Source organism: Argopecten irradians, chromosome 8 (assembly GCF_041381155.1).
Source record: "Argopecten irradians isolate NY chromosome 8, Ai_NY, whole genome shotgun sequence".
Taxonomy (NCBI): domain Eukaryota; kingdom Metazoa; phylum Mollusca; class Bivalvia; order Pectinida; family Pectinidae; genus Argopecten; species Argopecten irradians.
In genome coordinates, this window is record NC_091141.1 from 42,289,019 (window position 1) to 42,312,823 (window position 23,805).

At 35.9% G+C, this 23,805-nt stretch overlaps 2 protein-coding genes across 2 annotated transcripts; one reads left to right on the forward strand and one right to left on the reverse strand.

The window, feature by feature from the left end:
• Positions 1-188: 188 nt before the first annotated feature.
• LOC138330410 (NADH dehydrogenase [ubiquinone] 1 alpha subcomplex subunit 9, mitochondrial-like) lies at positions 189-18,072 on the reverse strand. The gene is made up of 11 exons (XM_069278009.1): positions 17,976-18,072; positions 17,391-17,564; positions 16,844-16,941; positions 15,712-15,803; positions 13,214-13,376; positions 12,178-12,286; positions 11,764-11,837; positions 3,650-3,726; positions 1,834-1,929; positions 1,031-1,106; positions 189-574 (listed from the first exon to the last, which is right to left on the reverse strand). The coding sequence occupies exons 1-11, from the start codon at positions 18,013-18,015 to the stop codon at positions 341-343; spliced, it is 1,233 nt and encodes a 410-aa protein (XP_069134110.1). The 5' UTR covers positions 18,016-18,072; the 3' UTR covers positions 189-340.
• Positions 18,048-22,302, forward strand: LOC138330413 (thioredoxin-like protein 4A). The gene is made up of 2 exons (XM_069278016.1): positions 18,048-18,196; positions 20,728-22,302. Exon 2 carries the CDS (start codon positions 20,753-20,755, stop codon positions 21,179-21,181), a length of 429 nt encoding a protein of 142 aa, XP_069134117.1. The 5' UTR covers positions 18,048-18,196; positions 20,728-20,752; the 3' UTR covers positions 21,182-22,302.
• The last annotated feature ends 1,503 nt before the right edge of the window (positions 22,303-23,805 follow it).

Sequence of the window (23,805 nt, forward strand, 5' to 3'; positions counted from 1 at the left end):
CACTTATCATTATTTTCTAATTAATTAATTATAATATTAAGTTGAATGTTAATTTTCATAACGACGGTTGTGTTACGATCCCTGCCGTTGTCCTAATTACTGCTCCCTTGTTGATGATCACTGTACCAAACAGCAAAGTGAATCTCCATTGTTTACATAGATTATGCAATATCTAACAACAACAAGACTCACTTTATAAATATTTATTACGACTTCTGAACAAGATTTAGCACTCAACAATGTTGCTTCACAAATTCACACTCATTTTGAAATGATGAAATCATCTCTACATATTTGTTTTATAGTCTATCACAAGATGTCCTTGTCTCAACCTCCAAAATTACATTCGTGCTCCGAATACATTAAAATCGGGTGGTGGCTTCCCCTTAGAACTTTCAACCTCCGCTACGGTGGGAGGGTCTGCACAATCAGCAAATTGGCCCAACTGCTCATCATAGTAATTATCGACACGTGCTGGTTTTAACTCGTAGCGAGCACGATCCTGAATCTTTGTAAGTTTTACTCCAAGGTCTTCTAGTGAAGGAAGCCCAGTCGGCTTTTCAGAGAGAGACTCCTACAAAGGAAGTACATGTGATAGAAATCTTCATTTTTAAATCGGTTAAAGAAAACATTTATGTATAATTTTTTGCAATATACAGTTTATCTCAAACCTGAAATTATCTAATAATATCAAGCATACTGTGTTTTACTGAAAATCAACAGGTATAGAGGGCCTGTATTTACACCTGGTTTGTAATCAATAAATTATTCATAAATCATTTTGTTTACACAAAGATATTGTCAGCGGAATTGTAACTTTAACACATACCTGCTCAAGTGTGTAGAGGTTCTGAAATTTGAACGATTTTGCACATACCTGCTCAAGTGTGTAGAGGTTCTGAAATTTGAACGATTTTGCACATACCTGCTCAAGTGTGTAGAGGCTCTGAAATTAGTATAAGCTGAAAGGATTTTACACATACCTGCTAAGTGTGTAGAGGTTCTGAAATTTGTACGATTTTGCACATACCTGCTCAAGTGTGTAGAGGTTCTGAAATTTGTACGAGCTGAAAGGGTTATAGGGATCCACATGTTTCATCTTTAATCTGAAAATATAAAACATGCATTTCTTAGAGCAGACATTTTTATATTTCATTCATTTCATCCATCTCCGATAATTTACTATTTATAGCATACAAGTTAAGGATTGAATTTTACTATGGTAGATTTCATGATGTGATGAATTTATTAAAAAGTTTTGCGAGTCTCTCTAGGCTTGTCTATAACGAGAGATGCAAGGAACGAGTCCACCATTAGAATGCAACTAATTAAAACAAGAGATCCCCAGAGGGATCTTGACGCCCACCAAAGTTTAAATATCAAAATAAAAAATTGCTGCTTGTCGGCTATCTTCTTGACTGATCGGTCTCAAAATGCAATATGCACAACTAGGGTCCTTGGGAAATTCGAACCTTCATATGATTTTTTAGCCATATCCCTTCAGTCATTTTTGAGAAATTGTGGTAACAAACTTCAATTATCAAAATCCAAGATGGCTGCCCATCGGTTCCAAAATCCAATATGCACAATGAGGATCCTACGGAAACCTATATATGAAATTTGAGACAGATCCCTTCAGTACTTGTTGAGAAATAGTGATAACAAAAGTTGTTAATAGACGGAAGGATGGACGAACAGACGATGGACCACGGACAAAAGGCAATTTTATTATAAAATCATAAATCATGTTTGTTTGAAGTATACTTGATGTTAGTTTGTTTATTTCTTTTTGTTTTTCATCGTACAAGCCTTAAATAAATGAGGCAAACTTACAGATCTATTTGCCTATAATCTTCCACTCCATCCAAATTTCTCCTCAGACAAAAGTTGAAGAATTTAATTAGGTCAACCATGTAGAAGCTGTCAGGCCTGTAAACAGATAGAAAATACAGTATATGTCACAGCTGTCAGGCCTGTAAACAGATAGAAAATACAGTATATGTCACAGCTGTCAGGCCTGTAAACAGATAGAAAATACAGTATATGTCACAGCTGTCAGGCCTGTAAACAGATAGAAAATACAGTATATGTCACAGCTGTCAGGCCTGTAAACAGATAGAAAATACAGTATATGTCACAGCTGTAAGGCCTGTAAACAAAGAAAGAAAATACAGTATAAATCACAGCTGTCAGGCTTGTAAACAGATAGAAAATACAGTATACATCACAGCTGTCAGGCCTGTAAACAGATAGAAAATACAGTATACGTCACAGCTGTCAGGCCTGTAAACAGATAGAAAATACAGTATACGTCACAGCTGTCAGGCCTGTAAACAGATAGAAAATACAGTATATGTCACAGCTGTCAGGCCTGTAAACAGATAGAAAATACAGTATACGTCACAGCTGTCAGGCCTGTAAACAGATAGAAAATACAGTATATGTCACAGCTGTCAGGCCTGTAAACAGATAGAAAATACAGTATACGTCACAGCTGTCAGGCCTGTAAACAGATAGAAAATACAGTATACGTCACAGCTGTCAGGCCTGTAAACAGATAGAAAATACAGTATATGTCACAGCTGTAAGGCCTGTAAACAGATAGAAAATACAGTATATGTCACAGCTGTAAGGCCTGTAAACAGATAGAAAATACAGTTTATGTCACAGCTGTCAGGCCTGTAAACAAAGAAAGAAAATACAGTATACATCACAGCTGTCAGGCTTATAAACAGACAGAAAATACAGTATACGTCACAGCTGTCAGGCCTGTAAACAGATAGAAAATACAGTATACGACACAGCTGTCAGGACTATAAACAGACAGAAAATACAGTATACGTCACAGCTGTCAGGCCTGTAAACAGATAGAAAATACAGTATACGACACAGCTGTCAGGACTGTAAACAGATAGAAAATACAGTATACGTCACAGTTGTCAGGACTGTAAACAGATAGAAAATACAGTATACGTCACAGCTGTCAGGCCTGTAAACAGATAGAAAATACAGTATACGTCACAGCTGTCAGGCCTGTAAACAGATAGAAAATACAGTATATGTCACAGCTGTCAGGCCTGTAAACAGATAGAAAATACAGTATACGTCACAGCTGTCAGGCCTGTAAACAGATAGAAAATACAGTATATGTCACAGTTGTCAGGCCTGTAAACAGTTAGAAAATACAGTATACGTCACAGCTGTCAGGTCTGTAAACAGATAGAAAATACAGTATATGTCACAGCTGTCAGGCCTGTAAACAGTATATGTCACAGCTGTCAGGTCTGTAAACAGATAGAAAATACAGTATATGTCACAGCTGTCAGGCCTGTAAACAGTATATGTCACAGCTGTCAGGCCTGTCAACAGATAGAAAATACAGTATATGTCACAGAGCTTAATCTCCTCTTTTAAAAATATCAACCTAGAAACGCATGTTAAACTTCAATGCCCTACCTTCTACTTCATATATCAATGTGGGAAAGTCAAATATGCCTTTACGTCCACCTTATATAAACAGTTACCTGTCTTAAGTCCTATCAACTTATTTTTCTGGATGGTAGAAGATGTTTCAAACTTAATAAATAAAACCTTGCTCTTTAAAACAATTTCAATGAGTCAGTTACATTGCTACTTTTTCAACACTCACCCATAAGCTTCATATGTCTGACCTCTGGACTCGGGTCTCTCCAGGGCGGCCATCACTCCGTCAACCACATCCGAGCCCTGCAACACAAATGTTTGGCTTTTATCAAGCAGATGGCTGCTTTAACCAGGTGTAGTGAAAACACTCAGTGACATGGCCTGTGTACTATTGCCACTACAGTGATATGACATGAATCGATTTTCATTTACAGGGCAGAAATCCAGATGCTATGGCAGAAACAATGAAGTGACAACAGGATTGGAATAAAGCGTTTTTAATTTTGAAAAGTGTGTGATATTTCATGTAATTTGTCACCTAGTTTTTTTTTTTTTACACAAAAGCTTGCAAAACAAAAGGACTTGTTTCATATAATTTCATATATCATAAACACTCATTTCAGATCTGTTACAGAGACATCTATATGGTCAACAAACTTTCAAATGAAGGCATCTTTATAGTGGACAAACCTACAAACAGAGGCATCTATATGCCAATATGGTCAACAAACTTACAAACAGGGGCATCTTTATGGTCAACAAACTAAAACAGAGGCATCTTTATGGTCAACAAACTTACAAACAGGGGCTTCTTTATGGTCAACAAACTTACAAACAGGGGCATCTTTATGGTCAACAAACTTACAAACAGGGGCATCTTTATGGTCAACAAACTTACAAACAGGGGCTTCTTTATGGTCAACAAACTTAAAACAGAGGCATCTTTATTGTCAACAAACTACAAACAGAGGCATCTTTATGGTCAACAAACTTACAAACAGAGGCATCTTTATGGTCAACAAACTTACAAACAGAGGCATCTTTATGGTCAACAAACTTACAAACAGGGGCATCTTTATGGTCAACAAACTTACAAACAGGGGCATCTTTATGGTCAACAAACTTACAAACAGAGGCATCTTTATTGTCAACAAACTTACAAACAGAGGCATCTTTATGGTCAACAAACTTACAAACAGAGGCATCTTTATGGTCAACAAACTTACAAACAGAGGCATCTTTATGGTCAACAAACTTACAAACAGGGGCATCTTTATGGTCAACAAACTTACAAACAGAGGCATCTTTATGGTCAACAAACTTACAAACAGAGGCATCTTTATGGTCAACAAACTTACAAACAGGGGCATCTTTATGGTCAACAAACTTACAAACAGGGGCATCTTTATGGTCAACAAACCTACAAACAGGGGCATCTTTATGGTCAACAAACTTACAAACAGAGACATCTTTATGGTCAACAAACTTACAAACAGAGGCATCTATATGGTCAACAAACTTTCAAATGAAGGCATCTTTATAGTGGACAAACCTACAAACAGAGGCATCTTTATGCCAATATGGTCAACAAACTTACAAACAGGGGCATCTTTATGGTCAACAAACTTAAAACAGAGGCATCTTTATGGTCAACAAACTTACAAACAGGGGCATCTTTATGGTCAACAAACTTACAAACAGGGGCATCTTTATGGTCAACAAACTCACAAACAGGGGCATCTTTATGGTCAACAAACTTACAAACAGAGGCTTCTTTATGGTCAACAAACTTACAAACAGGGGCATCTTTATGGTCAACAAACTTACAAACAGAGGCATCTTTATGGTCAACAAACTTACAAACAGGGGCATCTTTATGGTCAACAAACTTACAAACAGGGGCTTCTTTATGGTCAACAAACTTACAAACAGGGGCATCTTTATGGTCAACAAACTTACAAACAGGGGCATCTTTATGGTCAACAAACTTACAAACAGAGGCATCTTTATGGTCAACAAACTTACAAACAGGGGCATCTTTATGGTCAACAAACTTACAAACAGGGGCATCTTTATGGTCAACAAACTTACAAACAGAGGCATCTATATGGTCAACAAACTTTCAAATGAAGGCATCTTTATAGTGGACAAACCTACAAACAGAGGCATCTTTATGCCAATATGGTCAACAAACTTACAAACAGGGGCATCTTTATGGTCAACAAACTTACAAACAGGGGCATCTTTATGGTCAACAAACTTAAAACAGAGGCATCTTTATGGTCAACAAACTTACAAACAGAGGCATCTTTATGGTCAACAAACTTACAAACAGGGGCATCTTTATGGTCAACAAACTTACAAACAGGGGCATCTTTATGGTCAACAAACTTACAAACAGAGACATCTTTATGGTCAACAAACTTACAAACAGAGACATCTTTATGGTCAACAAACTTACAAACAGAGGCTTCTTTATGGTCAAAAAACTTACAAACAGAGGCATCTTTATGGTCAACAAACTTACAAACAGGGGCATCTTTATGGTCAACAAACTTACAAACAGGGGCATCTTTATGGTCAACAAACTTACAAACAGAGGCATCTTTATGGTCAACAAACTTACAAACAGAGACATCTTTATGGTCAACAAACTTACAAACAGAGGCATCTTTATGGTCAACAAACTTACAAACAGAGACATCTTTATGGTCAACAAACTTACAAACAGAGGCATCTTTATGGTCAACAAACTTACAAACAGAGGCATCTTTATGGTCAACAAACTTACAAACAGAGGCATCTTTATGGTCAAACTTACAAACAGAGGCATCTTTATGGTCAACAAACTTACAAACAGAGGCTTCTTTATGGTCAACAAACTTACAAACAGGGGCATCTTTATGGTCAACAAACTTACAAACAGGGGCTTCTTTATGGTCAACAAACTTACAAACAGGGGCATCTTTATGGTCAACAAACTTACAAACAGAGACATCTTTATGGTCAACAAACTTACAAACAGGGGCATCTTTATGGTCAACAAACTTACAAACAGGGACATCTTTATGGTCAACAAACTTACAAACAGAGGCATCTTTATGGTCAACAAACTTACAAACAGAGGCATCTTTATGGTCAACAAACTTACAAACAGGGGCATCTTTATGGTCAACAAACTTACAAACAGGGGCATCTTTATGGTCAACAAACTTACAAACAGAGGCATCTTTATGGTCAACAAACTTACAAACAGGGGCATCTTTATGGTCAACAAACTTACAAACAGGGGCATCTTTATGGTCAACAAACTTACAAACAGAGGCATCTTTATGGTCAACAAACTTACAAACAGAGGCATCTTTATGGTCAACAAACTTACAAACAGGGGCATCTTTATGGTCAAAAAACTTACAAACAGAGGCATCTTTATGGTCAACAAACTTACAAATAGAGGCATATTTATGGTCAACAAACTTACAAACAGGGGCATCTTTATGGTCAACAAACTTACAAACAGGGGCATCTTTATGGTCAACAAACTTACAAACAGGGGCATCTTTATGGTCAACAAACTTACAAACAGAGGCATCTTTATGGTCAACAAACTTACAAACAGGGGCATCTTTATGGTCAACAAACTTACAAACAGAGGCATCTTTATGGTCAACAAACTTACAAACAGGGGCATCTTTATGGTCAACAAACTTACAAACAGAGGCTTCTTTATGGTCAACAAACTTACAAACAGAGGCATCTTTATGGTCAACAAACTTACAAACAGGGGCATCTTTATGGTCAACAAACTTACAAACAGAGGCTTCTTTATGGTCAACAAACTTACAAACAGAGGCATCTTTATGGTCAACAAACTTACAAACAGGGGCATCTTTATGGTCAACAAACTTACAAACAGGGGCATCTTTATGGTCAACAAACTTACAAACAGGGGCTTCTTTATGGTCAACAAACTTACAAACAGAGGCATCTTTATGGTCAACAAACTTACAAACAGAGGCATCTTTTATGGTCAACAAAACTTACAAACAGGGGCATCTTTATGGTCAACAAACTTACAAACAGGGGCATCTTTATGGTCAACAAACTTACAAACAGGGGCTTCTTTATGGTCAACAAACTTACAAACAGAGGCATCTTTATGGTCAACAAACTTACAAACAGAGGCATCTTTATGGTCAACAAACTTACAAACAGAGGCATCTTTATGGTCAACAAACTTACAAACAGAGGCTTCTTTATGGTCAACAAACTTACAAACAGGGGCATCTTTATGGTCAACAAACTTACAAACAGGGGCATCTTTATGGTCAACAAACTTACAAACAGGGGCATCTTTATGGTCAACAAACTTACAAACAGGGGCATCTTTATGGTCAACAAACTTAAAACAGAGGCATCTTTATTGTCAACAAACTTACAACCAGCTGCTTCTTGCTGGCAGGGTTGGGGTCAATTACATTGCAATGTAATTAATTACAATTACAATTACTTGGTCAAAACTCAATTACAATTACAATTACAATTACTCAGTTTTGTAAATGTAATTAATTACAATTACAATTACATTCAAAAAGTAATTAATTACAATTACACATTACATTTTCTTAATATGTTTTTTATATGTTTATACCAAGGATTTATAAGTGAGATATACATCCTTGCATATACACATTTGTATACTCATACATTGTAGCAGTTATACAGATATAATAAGTCAATATCAGTAAATTCTGATAGAACACATGTTCACTTCACATAAACCGCTAGTTACAATTGAGTATTGGTAGGGTGTATTTGTTTTACATGTACATTTTTATTGGACCTAGCAGTAATATTGTCAAATGCGTCAGCTTTATGTACCAGGTATTCATATTTTTTATTGCATTTTATCATCATTAGCATCTCAAAATCATCATCAGACAGTCTGTATCTGTCTGGTCGGAATATACTTTGCCAGCAATTATCACTAAACAATCTCTCTACTGGAGCTGAAGTGGCTGGTATAGCTAAGTACTTGCTAGCTTAAAAAAGACGAATTTAGAAATCTGCAAGAATAATCTTTCCAGAACTTTAATGGGTCAAAATAATTCTCTGTGCAATCTTCACTAATGTAGATGCCTACAATTCATTGGATTTAAGACCTCAGTTGTGTCTCTTTCGTAACAGTGTTATTTATATAGTGGGAAGAAAAAAAAAGTCTTCTGTTATTTATAATTTTCTTGGCAGGGGCAGTGTAGACAAATCTGAGCTATCATCTATATTTTTGCCTTCATTAGATTTGCTAATTAGGTGATCAACAGGTGTTATATAAGCAAGACCTTTGTGAGTTGTAATCACAGGCTTTGTGTTCACAACTTCACACCTCACACCTAGCATGTATATTGCTTGAGGGGTAAACTACAGGTAAAACAGGTACCTATACTATACTGTATACTATGGTTACTGTCTCACATATGTTACCTGTTTAAATTTCTACATAGCCAAATAAATGTCATACATTCATTAATCTTGATAATTATTTAGACATTAGTAAATATATAAATGTAATTGAAAAGTAATTAAAATGTAATTGTTAATTACACATTTTTATAATGTAATTAATTACAATTACAATTACATGTAATTGAAATATTTCTTAATTACAAATTACTTTCAATTACTTGAAAAAATGTAATTAATTGCAATTAATTACAATTACATTTTTAATTACCCCAACCCTGCATGTGAAATGGTCAACAAATTTACAAACAGAGGCATCTATATGGTCAACAAACTTACAAACAGAGGCATCTTTATGGTCAACAAACTTACAAACAGAGGCATCTTTATGGTCAACAAACTTACAAACAGGGGCATCTTTATGGTCAACAAACTTACAAACAGAGGCATCTTTATGGTCAACAAACTTACAAACAGAGGCATCTTTATGGTCAACAAACTTACAAACAGAGGCATCTTTATGGTCAACAAACTTACAAACAGGGGCATCTTTATGGTCAACAAACTTACAAACAGAGGCATCTTTATGGTCAACAAACTTACAAACAGGGGCATCTTTATGGTCAACAAACTTACAAACAGAGGCATCTTTATGGTCAACAAACTTACAAACAGAGGCATCTTTATGGTCAACAAACTTACAAACAGGGGCATCTTTATGGTCAACAAACTTACAAACAGGGGTTTCTTTATGGTCAACAAACTTACAAACAGAGGCATCTTTATGGTCAACAAACTTACAAACAGGGGCTTCTTTATGGTCAACAAACTTACAAACAGAGGCTTCTTTATGGTCAACAAACTTACAAACAGAGGCATCTTTATGGTCAACAAACTTACAAACAGAGGCATCTTTATGGTCAACAAACTTACAAACAGAGACATCTTTATGGTCAACAAACTTACAAACAGGGGCATCTTTATGGTCAACAAACTTACAAACAGGGGCATCTTTATGGTCAACAAACTTACAAACAGGGGCATCTTTATGGTCAACAAACTTACAAACAGGGGCATCTTTATGGTCAACAAACTTACAAACAGGGGCATCTTTATGGTCAACAAACTTACAAACAGAGGCTTCTTTATGGTCAAAAAACTTACAAACAGAGGCATCTTTATGGTCAACAAACTTACAAACAGGGGCATCTTTATGGTCAACAAACTTACAAACAGGGGCATCTTTATGGTCAACAAACTTACAAACAGGGGCATCTTTATGGTCAACAAACTTACAAACAGGGGCATCTTTATGGTCAACAAACTTACAAAACAGAGGCATCTTTATGGTCAACAAACTTACAAACAGGGGCTTCTTTATGGTCAACAAACTTACAAACAGAGGCTTCTTTATGGTCAACAAACTTACAAACAGGGGCATCTTTATGGTCAACAAACTTACAAACAGGGGCATCTTTACGGTCAACAAACTTACAAACAGGGGCATCTTTATGGTCAACAAACTTACAAACAGGGGCATCTTTATGGTCAACAAACTTACAAACAGGGGCATCTTTATGGTCAACAAACTTACAAACAGGGGCATCTTTATGGTCAACAAACTTACAAACAGAGGCTTCTTTATGGTCAACAAACTTACAAACAGAGGCATCTTTATGGTCAACAAACTTTCAAACAGAGGCATCTTTATGGTCAACAAACTTACAAACAGGTGCTTCTTTATGGTCAACAAACTCACAAACAGGGGCATCTTTTGGTCAACAAACTTACAAACAGAGACATCTTTATGGTCAACAAACTTACAAACAGAGGCTTCTTTATGGTCAACAAACTTACAAACAGGGGCATCTTTATGGTCAACAAACTTTCAAACAGAGGCATCTTTATGGTCAACAAACTTACAAACAGAGGCTTCTTTATGGTCAACAAACTTACAAACAGAGGCATCTTTATGGTCAACAAACTTACAAACAGAGGCATCTTTATGGTCAACAAACTTACAAACAGAGGCTTCTTTATGGTCAAAAAACTTACAAACAGAGGCATCTTTATTGTCAACAAACTTACAAACAGAGGCATCTTTATGGTCAACAAACTTACAAACAGAGGCATCTTTATTGTCAACAAACTTACAAACAGGGGCATCTTTATGGTCAACAAACTTACAAACAGAGGCTTCTTTATGGTCAAAAAACTTACAAACAGGGGCTTCTTTATGGTGAACAAACTTACAAACAGAGGCATCTTTATGGTCAAAAAACTTACAAACAGAGGCATCTTTATGGTCAACAAACTTACAAACAGAGGCTTCTTTATGGTCAACAAACTTACAAACAGGGGCATCTTTATTGTCAACAAACTTACAAACAGAGGCATCTTTATGGTCAACAAACTTACAAACAGAGGCATCTTTATGGTCAACAAACTTACAAACAGAGGCATCTTTATGGTCAACAAACTTACAAACAGAGGCATCTTTATGGTCAACAAACTTACAAACAGGGGCATCTTTATGGTCAACAAACTTACAAACAGGGGCATCTTTATGGTCAACAAACTTACAAACAGAGGCATCTTTATGGTCAACAAACTTTCAAACAGAGGCATCTATATGGTCAACAAACTTACAAACAGGGGCATCTTTATGGTCAACAAACTTACAAACAGGGGCATCTTTATGGTCAACAAACTTACAAACAGAGGCTTCTTTATGGTCAACAAACTTACAAACAGAGGCATCTTTATGGTCAACAAACTTACAAACAGAGGCATCTTTATGGTCAACAAACCTACAAACAGGGGCATCTTTATGGTCAACAAACCTACAAACAGAGGCATTTTTATGGTCAACAAACTTACAAACAGAGGCATCTTTATAGTCTCTTTCCCTCCTTTCCAGAATCTCACTTTATATTCACTTCTTTTGCCCTGACCTGTAATAACAAATAACTATTAAGAATGTTTAAAATTCAACACTTACAAGACAAAGTTGTCCCAATATAAAACTGAGGTCCACTACGTTGAGACTCCAAAACCATGACCAGGATGGTCAGTGTTGGACAGCTTTGACTTCCTCACTATGACCAGGATGGTCAGTGTAGCCATGGACAGCCATGACTTCCTAACTAAGACCAGGATGGTCAGTGTAGCTGACAGCTGTATCCAAGATAGGATGGTCAAGAGCAAGAGGATTATATTTCTTGTCGTCTTTTTTCCTCTTTTATACCAAGTAATAATCATATTATGACTACAGGAATAAAATCCAGTACTTACCAAGGAAGATGTACCTCCTCAAGAAACGGTCACTGCTGCCATACATGACAGACGGCCGAAACACAATGGCATCAGGAAATTCCTCTCGTACCGCAAGTTCTCCTTCATACTGCAAAATTGAGTTTAAATTACAGTTAATATATTCATCATCAGTAATGTACATCTGAGTGATTATGATGTCAGTTATGTAGATCTGACTGATTATGACATCAGTAATGTAAATCTAACTCATTATGACATCAGTAATGTAGATCTAACTCATTATGACATCAGTAATGTAGATCTAACTCATTATGACATCAGTAATGTAAATCTAACTCATTATGACATCAGTAATGTAAATCTAACTCATTATGACATCAGTAATGTAAATCTAACTTATTATGACATCAGTAATGTAAATCAAACTCATTATGACATCAGTAATGTAGATCTAACTCATTATGACATCAGTAATGTAGATCCAACTCATTATGACATCAGTAATGTAAATCTAACTCATGATGACATCAGTAATGTAGATCTAACTCATTATGACATCAGTAATGTAAATCTAACTCATGATGACATCAGTAATGTAAATCTAACATATTATGACAACAGTAATGTAAATCTAACTCATTATGACATCAGTAATGTAAATCAAACTCATTATGACATCAGTAATGTAAATCAAACTCATTATTAGATCTGACTGATTATGACGACAGTAATGTAGTTAGCATCTTACAGGATCATTTTTACAGGCTTTATTTGCATCTTACACGATCACCAATGGAATTTCTTAACTAGAACTAAGACCTGGCCTCGATTTCTCGAAACAAACTTAAGTCAAAAATTGACTTAAGTCATAAATTGTCATATAAGTTACATAAGGAGAAAAAATTGAGTTTGGACTTAAGTCTGAACTTTTGTTTCGAGAAATTGGGGCCTGGTATAATAAATGTACTGTGTATTTTCGTTCATATGAGAGTTTACAAAATCGTATGTATGGAGACAAGTTTATAAAAGGGGATTAATTGGAAATTTTTCCTACTTTGGCCCTGAGATATTCTGTTCCTTCTGATGAAAACAGCTGTTTTGGTTCTGGGCTGGCCAGTAGATGTGAGAAGTGGACCAGATTGGTTACTCCTTCTTCTCTACACAGGCGAGCAATTGTTCTCGCCCCAGTCACATGTACATCTTCTAGTGTAAAACACCTAAAACAAATCAAACAATAGTTACACAATACATACCATATACATAGTCATAGTGTAAAACACCTAAAACAAATCAAACAATAGTTACACAATACATACCATATACATAGTCATACTTTTATTCCATACACTAATAACATTTTTTGTAAGAAAATGATTCAACCCTCAATAATTAATCAAGTTATTTTGTGATCGATTCATGACTTCAATGTTTCTAGATTTTGGGATGAAAATAGCTTATTTCAGCTAATTAGCTGAAAATGTACTGTCTGAAACAAAACAAGAGTTGTTTGAGAACAGCAAAGTCTCTGGCAGTTTAAATACTTAATTAAGAGCTTAACCAATGCAAGTATATTTTCTCTCATTGGGCCACATGAAATTCTCAAAATCTTGTGTTTTACCCCTAAATTGATTGTCCATATCCATAACAACATTTTATGTAATCCTATGCCCCTATATCAAGGCAGAAATCAATGTCAGCGGTATAAAAAATGAATGCCAGTTGTATAGAAAAAGTTAAGAACAAATTTGCTCCTTCTTAAGTGTCTTGAAATTCCCTGAATTCTAGATTTTTCATTCTTAAAATATTTTTCCATGCCAAAAACATGTCTTTATATAAACATATATTTATGTACTGTGATTTTCTTACTCAATAATTTCAGGAGTCAGTATCAGTACCTTTTGAAATTTTGGGAAAATATTTACATAAAATTAGGAAAACACAGCAAAATATCTCAGGGAAAGGTGCCTTTATTGGCCAAAAATGTACCTAAAAATTTCATTGATGTAGAATTTTTTGTCTAGTTTAATTCTGATAGTTTTTCAACACTTGCAAAGAAACCTACCCTGGTATTTCCAATGCTGACACCAAGGTTATTCCATAAGCTCATCTCTCTTAGAGTTGGAGCATGTATCCAATCCTTTTAAAGATTCCAATAAAAACCATCTGAATGACTTACTTTGTGGGGTGATCCTTATTGATCACATTTATCACTGTATCAGAATGACTTACTTTGTGGGGTGATCCTTATTGACCACATTTATCACTGTATCAGAATGACTTACTTTGTCGGGTGATTCTTATTGATCACATTTATCACTGTATCAGAATGACTTACTTTGTCGGGTGATTCTTATTGATCACATTTATCACTGTATCAGAATGACTTACTTTGTCGGGTGATCCTTATTGATCACATTTATCACTGTATCAGAATGACTTACTTTGTGGGGTGATCCTTATTGATCACATTTATCACTGTATCAGAATGACTTACTTTGTGGGGTGATCCTTATTGATCACATTTATCACTGTATCAGAATGACTTACTTTGTGGGGTGATCCTTATTGACCACATTTATCACGGTATCAGAATGACTTACTTTGTCGGGTGATCCTTATTGATCACATTTATCACTGTGTCAGAATGACTTACTTTGTCGGGTGATCCTTATTGATCACATTTATCACTGTATCAGAATGACTTACTTTGTCGGGTGATCCTTATTGATCACATTTATCACTGTATCAGAATGACTTACTTTGTGGGGTGATCCTTATTGATCACATTTATCACTGTATCAGAATGACTTACTTTGTGGGTGATCCTTATTGATCACATTTATCACTGTATCAGAATGACTTACTTTGTGGGTGATCCTTATTGACCACATTTATCACTGTATCAGAATGACTTACTTTGTCGGGTGATCCTTATTGATCACATTTATCACTGTATCAGAATGACTTACTTTGTCGGGTGATCCTTATTGATCACATTTATCACTGTATCAGAATGACTTACTTTGTGGGGTGATCCTTATTGATCACATTTATCACTGTATCAGAATGACTTACTTTGTGGGGTGATCCTTATTGATCACATTTATCACTGTATCAGAATGACTTACTTTGTGGGGTGATCCTTATTGATCACATTTATCACTGTATCAGAATGACTTACTTTGTCGGGTGATCCTTATTGACCACATTTATCACTGTATCAGAATGACTTACTTTGTGGGGTGATCCTTATTGATCACATTTATCACTGTATCAGAATGACTTACTTTGTGGGGTGATCCTTATTGATCACATTTATCACTGTATCAGAATGACTTACTTTGTGGGGTGATCCTTATTGATCACATTTATCACTGTATCAGAATGACTTACTTTGTGGGGTGATCCTTATTGATCACATTTATCACTGTATCAGAATGACTTACTTTGTGGGGTGATCCTTATTGATCACATTTATCACTGTATCAGAATGACTTACTTTGTCGGGTGATCCTTATTGATCACATTTATCACTGTGTCAGAATGACTTACTTTGTCGGGTGATCCTTATTGATCACATTTATCACTGTATCAGAATATTGTAGGGCCTTTCTGATCGTGTCTTCCTCTTGCAAATGAAATGGCTGAAATCAAAATAAAATTCACGATAAAAAACACTCAATTGCTTACACAACAATATTTATCATTTGGCCCAATAAATTACTTGATGTTTAAAGGTATATTCACCTAATAAACACAAAAATACATATATAATAATTTGTTTTGCCTTTGTTGACAATCACTGACTTATTCCATATAGGGTTTGTTTGCCGCATGGATATTGACAAGATGTTGTTTAAAGATATAAGTCTATTTGACCCCTGTGCCCATGAATCAAGGTCAAGTTCCTTCGTTTGAAGTTTTTGAAACCCATTACCCCTTTATCCCAGCATGCTACAGACCAAATATCAGGTCTCTAGGCCTCTTTGTTATAGTCATGAAGTTGTTAAAAAAAATTGGATTCAAGGTCATTCATTTGAACAAACTTCATCACAGTATATAAGCACAATTTCTCCAAGTCTCCTACTCTTGGAGTAGAATTAACTTGAAAGGGAAAAGATGATGACATACAACTGGACGGCGGACACTTTCAAGTTTGAAAGTGGATTGGTAGGTATGGATTTTTTTCATCATTTTAATTCTAAATTAAAAAAACATTTTTCTTTTTTTTTTTTTTCAATATTACATCTAGGTTAAATATGTTCATAGCCCTCATTTTATTGAATGTCAAATTCCAACAACCTCTGCAACTTTAAGCATTTTCGAGAGCAGTCAAATTTTGAAAAAATTGATATTTTTTTTAAACATTTTTTTCCAAACAGTTTTTAAAATCAAATTTTAATCTCAGATGTCTAAAGAATTGTATGAGTCGGTCAGCCAATGCAAAACAAACAACATTTTATTTTTCGGTTAATAAGGAAAAAAAATACAGATGTACTGAATAAAAATTCACAGAGAAGTAATAAGAAGAAAACTATAATAATGCTAAAGTGCAATAGTTTGGTTGAAAATTCAATGGAAAGTCCTTTTTATTGTTTAGATAATTCATTTTTTTTCAATCACAGTTTTATTTTCATCATGAACTATCTATTTGCAAGTAAGAAGTTTTGTGCCATATACAAACCAAAAACTGTATTTGTCCCAGATCTGATGCCAATTTGAGATGCTGAACTCTGTAAGGGTCGTTTCTGTAGGGAATGATGATCTTGCTACCATTCTTACCTTCAAAAACGAAGTTAAAATCATCGTTAGTGAAATAACAGTGGATTACGTACAGTACTGTAGGCTAAACAGTTAACACTTCAAAAGTCAGTATGTCTCCTAACATTAGATCCACTTTTATTAAGCAGAAATTTATTTAACTCAATTTTCATGAATTAGGCAATGTTCTATGATTGCAATTCTATACATATATCTTCTACTGAAATCCATATTTCATTTTAAGATATTTAAAAAGATAAAATACTTTGCTGACCCTGATTTTCAGGTATAGAATATTACCAGTATATGAATTTATTAGACTTTCATCGTCAATTTATTTTGTGACCCACGAGAACTGTAACAATAATAAATTGAGGCTATAGCTAAGATAAATACATAACCATATGATACATATTTATGTACACTACAGAAACCCATCAATCTATCTTTAACTAAGATCACTTTCATACCAAATCTGTTGACAAGCTTTGGTCCTATAAAACCACTTGCACCAAATACTGTGACAACATGTCCACTAAAGGATGAACGTCCACCTCTTCCTCTAGGCACATTAGCTAAATTGGTGCTTGACTGTCGTTTCTTCACTGTGTGCACTCCAGTGACAGCTCTAGGCACATGCAACCCTGCAGAAGAAACATAAAAATAAAACTCAATTTACTCCTTTTCGTCCAAAACCCCGAGGGACAAATCCTTCTCACTTATAAATCCTTGCTTATAGACGACAGAAACAACTTGCACCCTGTCGGAGTAACTGGGTACCGAAAAGACTTGTTGAAACAAAATGAATCTAAAGAAAGTAAGCTGTGAATTTGCTCTTTAAAAAATATTGTTGTGATACAGTTTGCCTCAGTAGGGGTTCGCTCAGTAGGTGATATTCCGGTGAAGCAGGTTTAACTTTTACCATTTTCTGCAACGACGTACTTGATATTTGAGAAATCAAACACATAACCTAACTCACATATCTTAAATTCATGAAAATGCAATAAAGTATGCCGCGTTATTAATGGAAACGATCATAATTCTGTTCGACTTACTTCCAAGGAGAGCGACCTGACCCACGGTCACCGCAGCCATTTTTCCTGGAAGAACGTCAAAGTCACACAAGTGTTTGATTGTCAAGAAGCAGCGAACAATGATTTCAAGCGTGTAAAATATTACGAGGACTGTTGAAGCAACTTCCGGTGAACAAAGCAACAGCGGTGTAACGTTCGACGAGCGCCTCGCTAAGTTATTACTCCCCACGTCTATTTTAAAGGTATGTATATCCTATGGAATTACATATTGAATGAGTAACTACCACATCACCGATTTGGTAGGCTACACTTTACCACGACTGTCAAAATCGGCGGAAACTTGATAGGGTAAAATCAATTCAGATTCTGGTTATTCAAGATGATCTGACAACATTGGAAATCAAGGATAGCCCTGCATTTGAGTGATAAGTTATCCGAATTCAGCTTTCTGTGAACTGAAACGCAAACCGTTGTTTTAAACGTTTTACATAAAAAGGGCGTCAAAATTGTGTAACAAAAGAGGAGAAAATGAAGCAGCCTGACCGTGATTCTTACATGGGACCTACAAACACTAGCCGAATGCTCTAACGCTAAGCTACCTGGTCACCGATGATCGAATCCCACTACACTTCTCCCTCCTATTTCAAAGTCTTCACCTTCTTAGACTTACGAGACCGTAATTATACCACCATCCTGGGTATTTTACTTAGGCGCCAATTTTGACCAGGATTTGAACCCTTGACCTCCAAACACTAGCCAAATGCTCTACCGCTTAGCTACCTGGTTACCGATGATCAAATCCCACTACACTCATCCCTCCTTTTTTCAATGTCTTCACCTTCAAAGACTTATGAGACCTCTTAACACCACCGTGGGTATTTTAGTTGGGCACCAATTTTGTAACAGGGCAGGAGAACGTGTAGCGACTAGACCAGGATTTGAACCCGGGACCTCCAAACACAAGCCAAATGCTCTAACGCTGAGCTACCTGGTCACCGATGATTGAATCAGTCCAATCCCACTACACATGGAACCATCACTAGAATACAACTTTCTATATTATAGTATAACATTGTATGCAAAGCCTATCTGATGAGAGCGCAGCAGTTAATGAATACTGTTTAGGTGACAGGCAAATCTATAAAGGATATCTATTGTCAATAGAGTTATCTCCCCTCACCCATCAGACAGTTATCAATGCCATGTGTTTCTTTCTGTCAAAATGGACGGAAACTTGATAGGTTAAATCCAATCAGATTCTGGTTATTCAAGATGATCTGACAAAATTTGAAATCAAGGATAGCCCTGCATTTGAGTTATGAGTTACCGGTATTCAAATGTAGCTTTCTGTGAAATGAAAATTCATAGCGTTGTTTTAAACATTTTATATAAAAAGGGCGTCAAAATTGTGTAACAGGAGAGGAGAAAATGAAGCAGTCTGACCATGATTTGTACCTGGGACCTACAAACACTGGCCGAATGCTCTGCCACTGAGCTACCTGGTCACCGATAATCGACCCATTCTCATCCATCAGAGTTACTTCCCTTCATTTCACTCTGTCAGTACCTCTGATATATCCTGCGAGATTTTCTGGAGTGAGGCTCGGTCACGTGACCCTTCTAAGCCAATCAGTGCTTTACGTTATTACGTTGGTATAGCGATAGCTTGACAGCCGATTGGTGCCGAGAATGTGATTGACCCAGTACAATCCCACTACACTCCTCCCTCCTTTTACCTTTTACCTTATACCACCACCGTGGGTATTTAAGTGGGCGCCAATTTTGTAACAGGGCAGGAGAAATTTAAAGTGTAGCTGCCAGACCAGGATTTGAACCCATATGACCTCCAAATACAAACCAAATGCTCTACCGCTGAGCTACCTGGTCACAGATGATCGAATCAGTCAAAACTACACATGGAACCATCACTAGAATACAACTTATTACATTATTATATAATTGTAGGCAAAGCCTATCTGAGAGCACAGCAGTTAATCCATTGTATAGTTGTTATGAATGCAGTTTAGGTGCCAGGTAAATCTATAAAGGATATCCATTGTCGAAAGAGTTATCTCCCCTCACCCATCTGATGGTTATCAATGCCATATTTTTTGTATTTCCTTCTACATTGCTTATTGTGTTTTGACTTACTGTACTACTAGAAACTTTTTATATTAGAATCATAACCTTGCGGAATTCTTGGCATGGAACATATAACAAGAAAAACTATATATAGCGTTGAACATTTCTACTTTCATTTTAAGCAAAAATAAGTGACTGCATTTGGCTAACCTACAAAATATATCTCAAGGTCCATCAGTACTAGTGTTCACCTTCGGATGACCGTTATACCAGTAACCACTTGTACATCAGATCAAATTCATTTTCTATATATTGCTATATCAATTGAAAATATCCATGCATATATAAATAATTGGCTTTGTTGTGCTCTTTGATCAAGATGACTACGTACATGAAAATAATTCTGACAGCTTTTTTAAACCATTTCGTCCCCTGACAAGAATCTGGCAGTGGAAATTTGATTGGCCATTTCCAAACTTTCCATTTACCAGAACGTGACACCTAATGGGATGTTGTCAGAATCTTTTTTCAAACATATAGAGATAATAAGGATGTGTATTTAAATCAAATTGGTTTATAACTATAGACTGCCAAATGTGAAACGTAAAAGTCAAATTCTTCTGAACTTTCACTTTTACATTATTTATGGCTTCCTATACTATGAAATGTTTGTATTTATTGAATGTTTTAGGACGGTTAGCTAACTACTAAGGAAGATGTCGTATATGTTGCAACATCTACATAATGGCTGGCAAGTAGATCAAGCTATTCTCGCGGAGGAGGATCGGGTGGTAGTCATCAGGTTTGGCCACGATTGGGACCCTTCATGTATGGTGATGGACGAAACATTGTACAAATGTGCAGAGAAAATGAAAAACTTTGCTGTGGTGTATTTGGTGGATATTACAAAAGTTCCTGACTTTAACAAGATGTATGAATTGTACGACCCTTGTACCATCATGTTTTTCTACAGAAACAAACACATCATGATAGACTTGGGCACAGGAAACAACAATAAGATTAACTGGTCCATGGAGGATGTGCAGGAATTTATTGACATTGTAGAGACAGTTTTCCGTGGTGCTAGAAAAGGTCGCGGTCTGGTGGTGTCTCCAAAAGACTACTCCACAAAATACAGATACTGATTAGAGCTCCTTCTGTGTTATTTGTCAAATGTTGTACCAGTAATAATGTGTAAAATGTGTCGTCGTACGTGTGTTAAAGAGGATTTTACATGGACATCATACCATCATCATTTTGTATAAATACATATACATGTATACGAACATGTATATGCTACATACGCTCATTCATGATACAGTTAATTTATAACATTACCCAGGCACAGTAAAACATGGTTATAACAAACCTCTGGGGACCAACACAATCACTTTGTTATAAGCATAATTTGTTATATACTCATATTGCAGATATCTTATAGAAACAGTGATTGCGAGTGGAAATTACTACCGTATTTGTCTCAATAAGTGCACAGGAATTATTGCAAGCCTATACACTTTTGATAGTTTTGGTCTTATGCCCGAATGAGGCCTCAAAAAGGGGAGGAGTGCTTACAGGGACATTGTTGCTTATTTGGTCGAATACGGTATGCTATAACCACAAATTTGTTGTAAGCATGTTTGTTATGAACTTAGGTTTTACTTTAAAATAGTTGTTGAAAAATTGTAACTTAAAGTAAGTGATCTGATTTAGATTTGTCAATTTTCTAATGACAATACATTCAACTGAATGAATATACTAATTTGTCTTTGGCATATTTCTGAATTTCATTACCATAATATTATAAAGATCACGGTATTAGATATGATGTATTCAAATATTACATTGGATGTCTGAGTTGATTATCAGAATTAACTTAATAAGCCTTTTGGTCATCAAATGCCATACACACATACACTGTTACATTAGGCCAAAAAAAATGTCTGTTTAGGGTTACCCGTCCAACCCTCATTTTTTACCCAAGACCCTATTTTTTTTCCACTTTTCTACAAAAAAAAATATTAAAAGTCGAGATTTCAATCTCAGAATCTCTGATTCCTGCCATTACTTTAGAGTAAAAGACACTTAAAAAAAATCCCAACCTACCGGGCCTACTTTTTTGCCAATGTAACCCTAAACAGACATTGTTTTGGCCTTATAACGATATGATTGTGTGTGTTTGGCAGTGTTTATTGAATAACATGCAAAGAAAAAAAATAACAAAACATTGATAAACTTTTTATTGAATAAATGATACTAAACTGTGGTTAAGAATTGGCACAAGTTGTTTTTCTGTTCGCACATTATTACAACACATAGATACAGCACAATAAATACCATGTACCAGGTATATATCTTTATTATACCTCATGATCAAGTGAGAATCCTGCATTCTGATTGGTCAAGGGATATTTGGCATTTCACACTGCATATCTGAATTTCTGGAAACCAAGACAGTAACATGCATATCTCTATTTCTGGATACACAGACATGCATATCTCTATTTCTGGATACCCAGACAGTTATATGCATATCTCTATTTCTGGATACCCAGACAGTAACATGCATATCTCTATTTCTGGATACCAGAGAGTGACATGCATATCTCTATTTCTGGATACCCTGACTGTAACCACGCACATCACTATTTCTGGATGCCCAGACCGTAGCATATATCTCTTTTTTTGGATACCCATGCAGACTGTAAAAATCCATATCTCTATTTCTGGATACCCAGACAGTAAACATCCATATCTCTTTTTCTTGATACCCAGACAGTAACATGCATATCTCTATTTCTGGATACCCAGACCGTAACATGCATATCTCTATTTCTGGATACCCAGACAGTAACATGCATATCTCTATTTCTGGATACCAGAGAGTGACATGCATATCTCTATTTCTGGATACCCAGACTGTAACATGCATATCTCTATTTCTGGATACCAGAGAGTGACATGCATATCTCTATTTCTGGATACCCTGACTGTAACCACGCACATCACTATTTCTGGATGCCCAGACCGTAGCATATATCTCTTTTTTTGGATACCCATGCAGACTGTAAAAATCCATATCTCTATTTCTGGATACCCAGACAGTAAACATGCATATCTCTATTTCTGGATACCCAGACAATAACATGCATATCTCTATTTCTGGATACCCAGACAATAACATGCATATCTCTATTTCTGGATACACAGACAGTAACATGCATATCTCTATTTCTGGATACACAGACAGTAACATGCATATCTCTATTTCTGGATACACAGACAGTAACATGCATATCTCTATTTCTGGATACCCAGACATTAACATACATATCTCTATTTCTGGATACCCAGACAGTAACATGCATATCTCTATTTCTTGATACCCACACAGTAACATGTATATCTCTATTTTTCTCGATACCCAGACATTAACATACATATCTCTATTTCTGGATACCCAGACAGTGACATGTATATCTCTATTTCTGGATACCCTGACAGTAACATGTATATCTCTGTTTCTTGATACCCACACAGTAACATGCATATCTCTATTTCTCGATACCCAGACAGTAACATGCATATCTCTGTTTCTTGATACCCACACAGTAACATGCATATCTCTATTTCCTGATACCCAGACAGTAACATGTATATCTCTATTTCTGGATACCGAGACAGTAACATTCATATCTCTATTTCTCGATACCCAGACAGTAACATGCATATCTCTATTTTTTGATACCCTGACAGTAACATGCATATC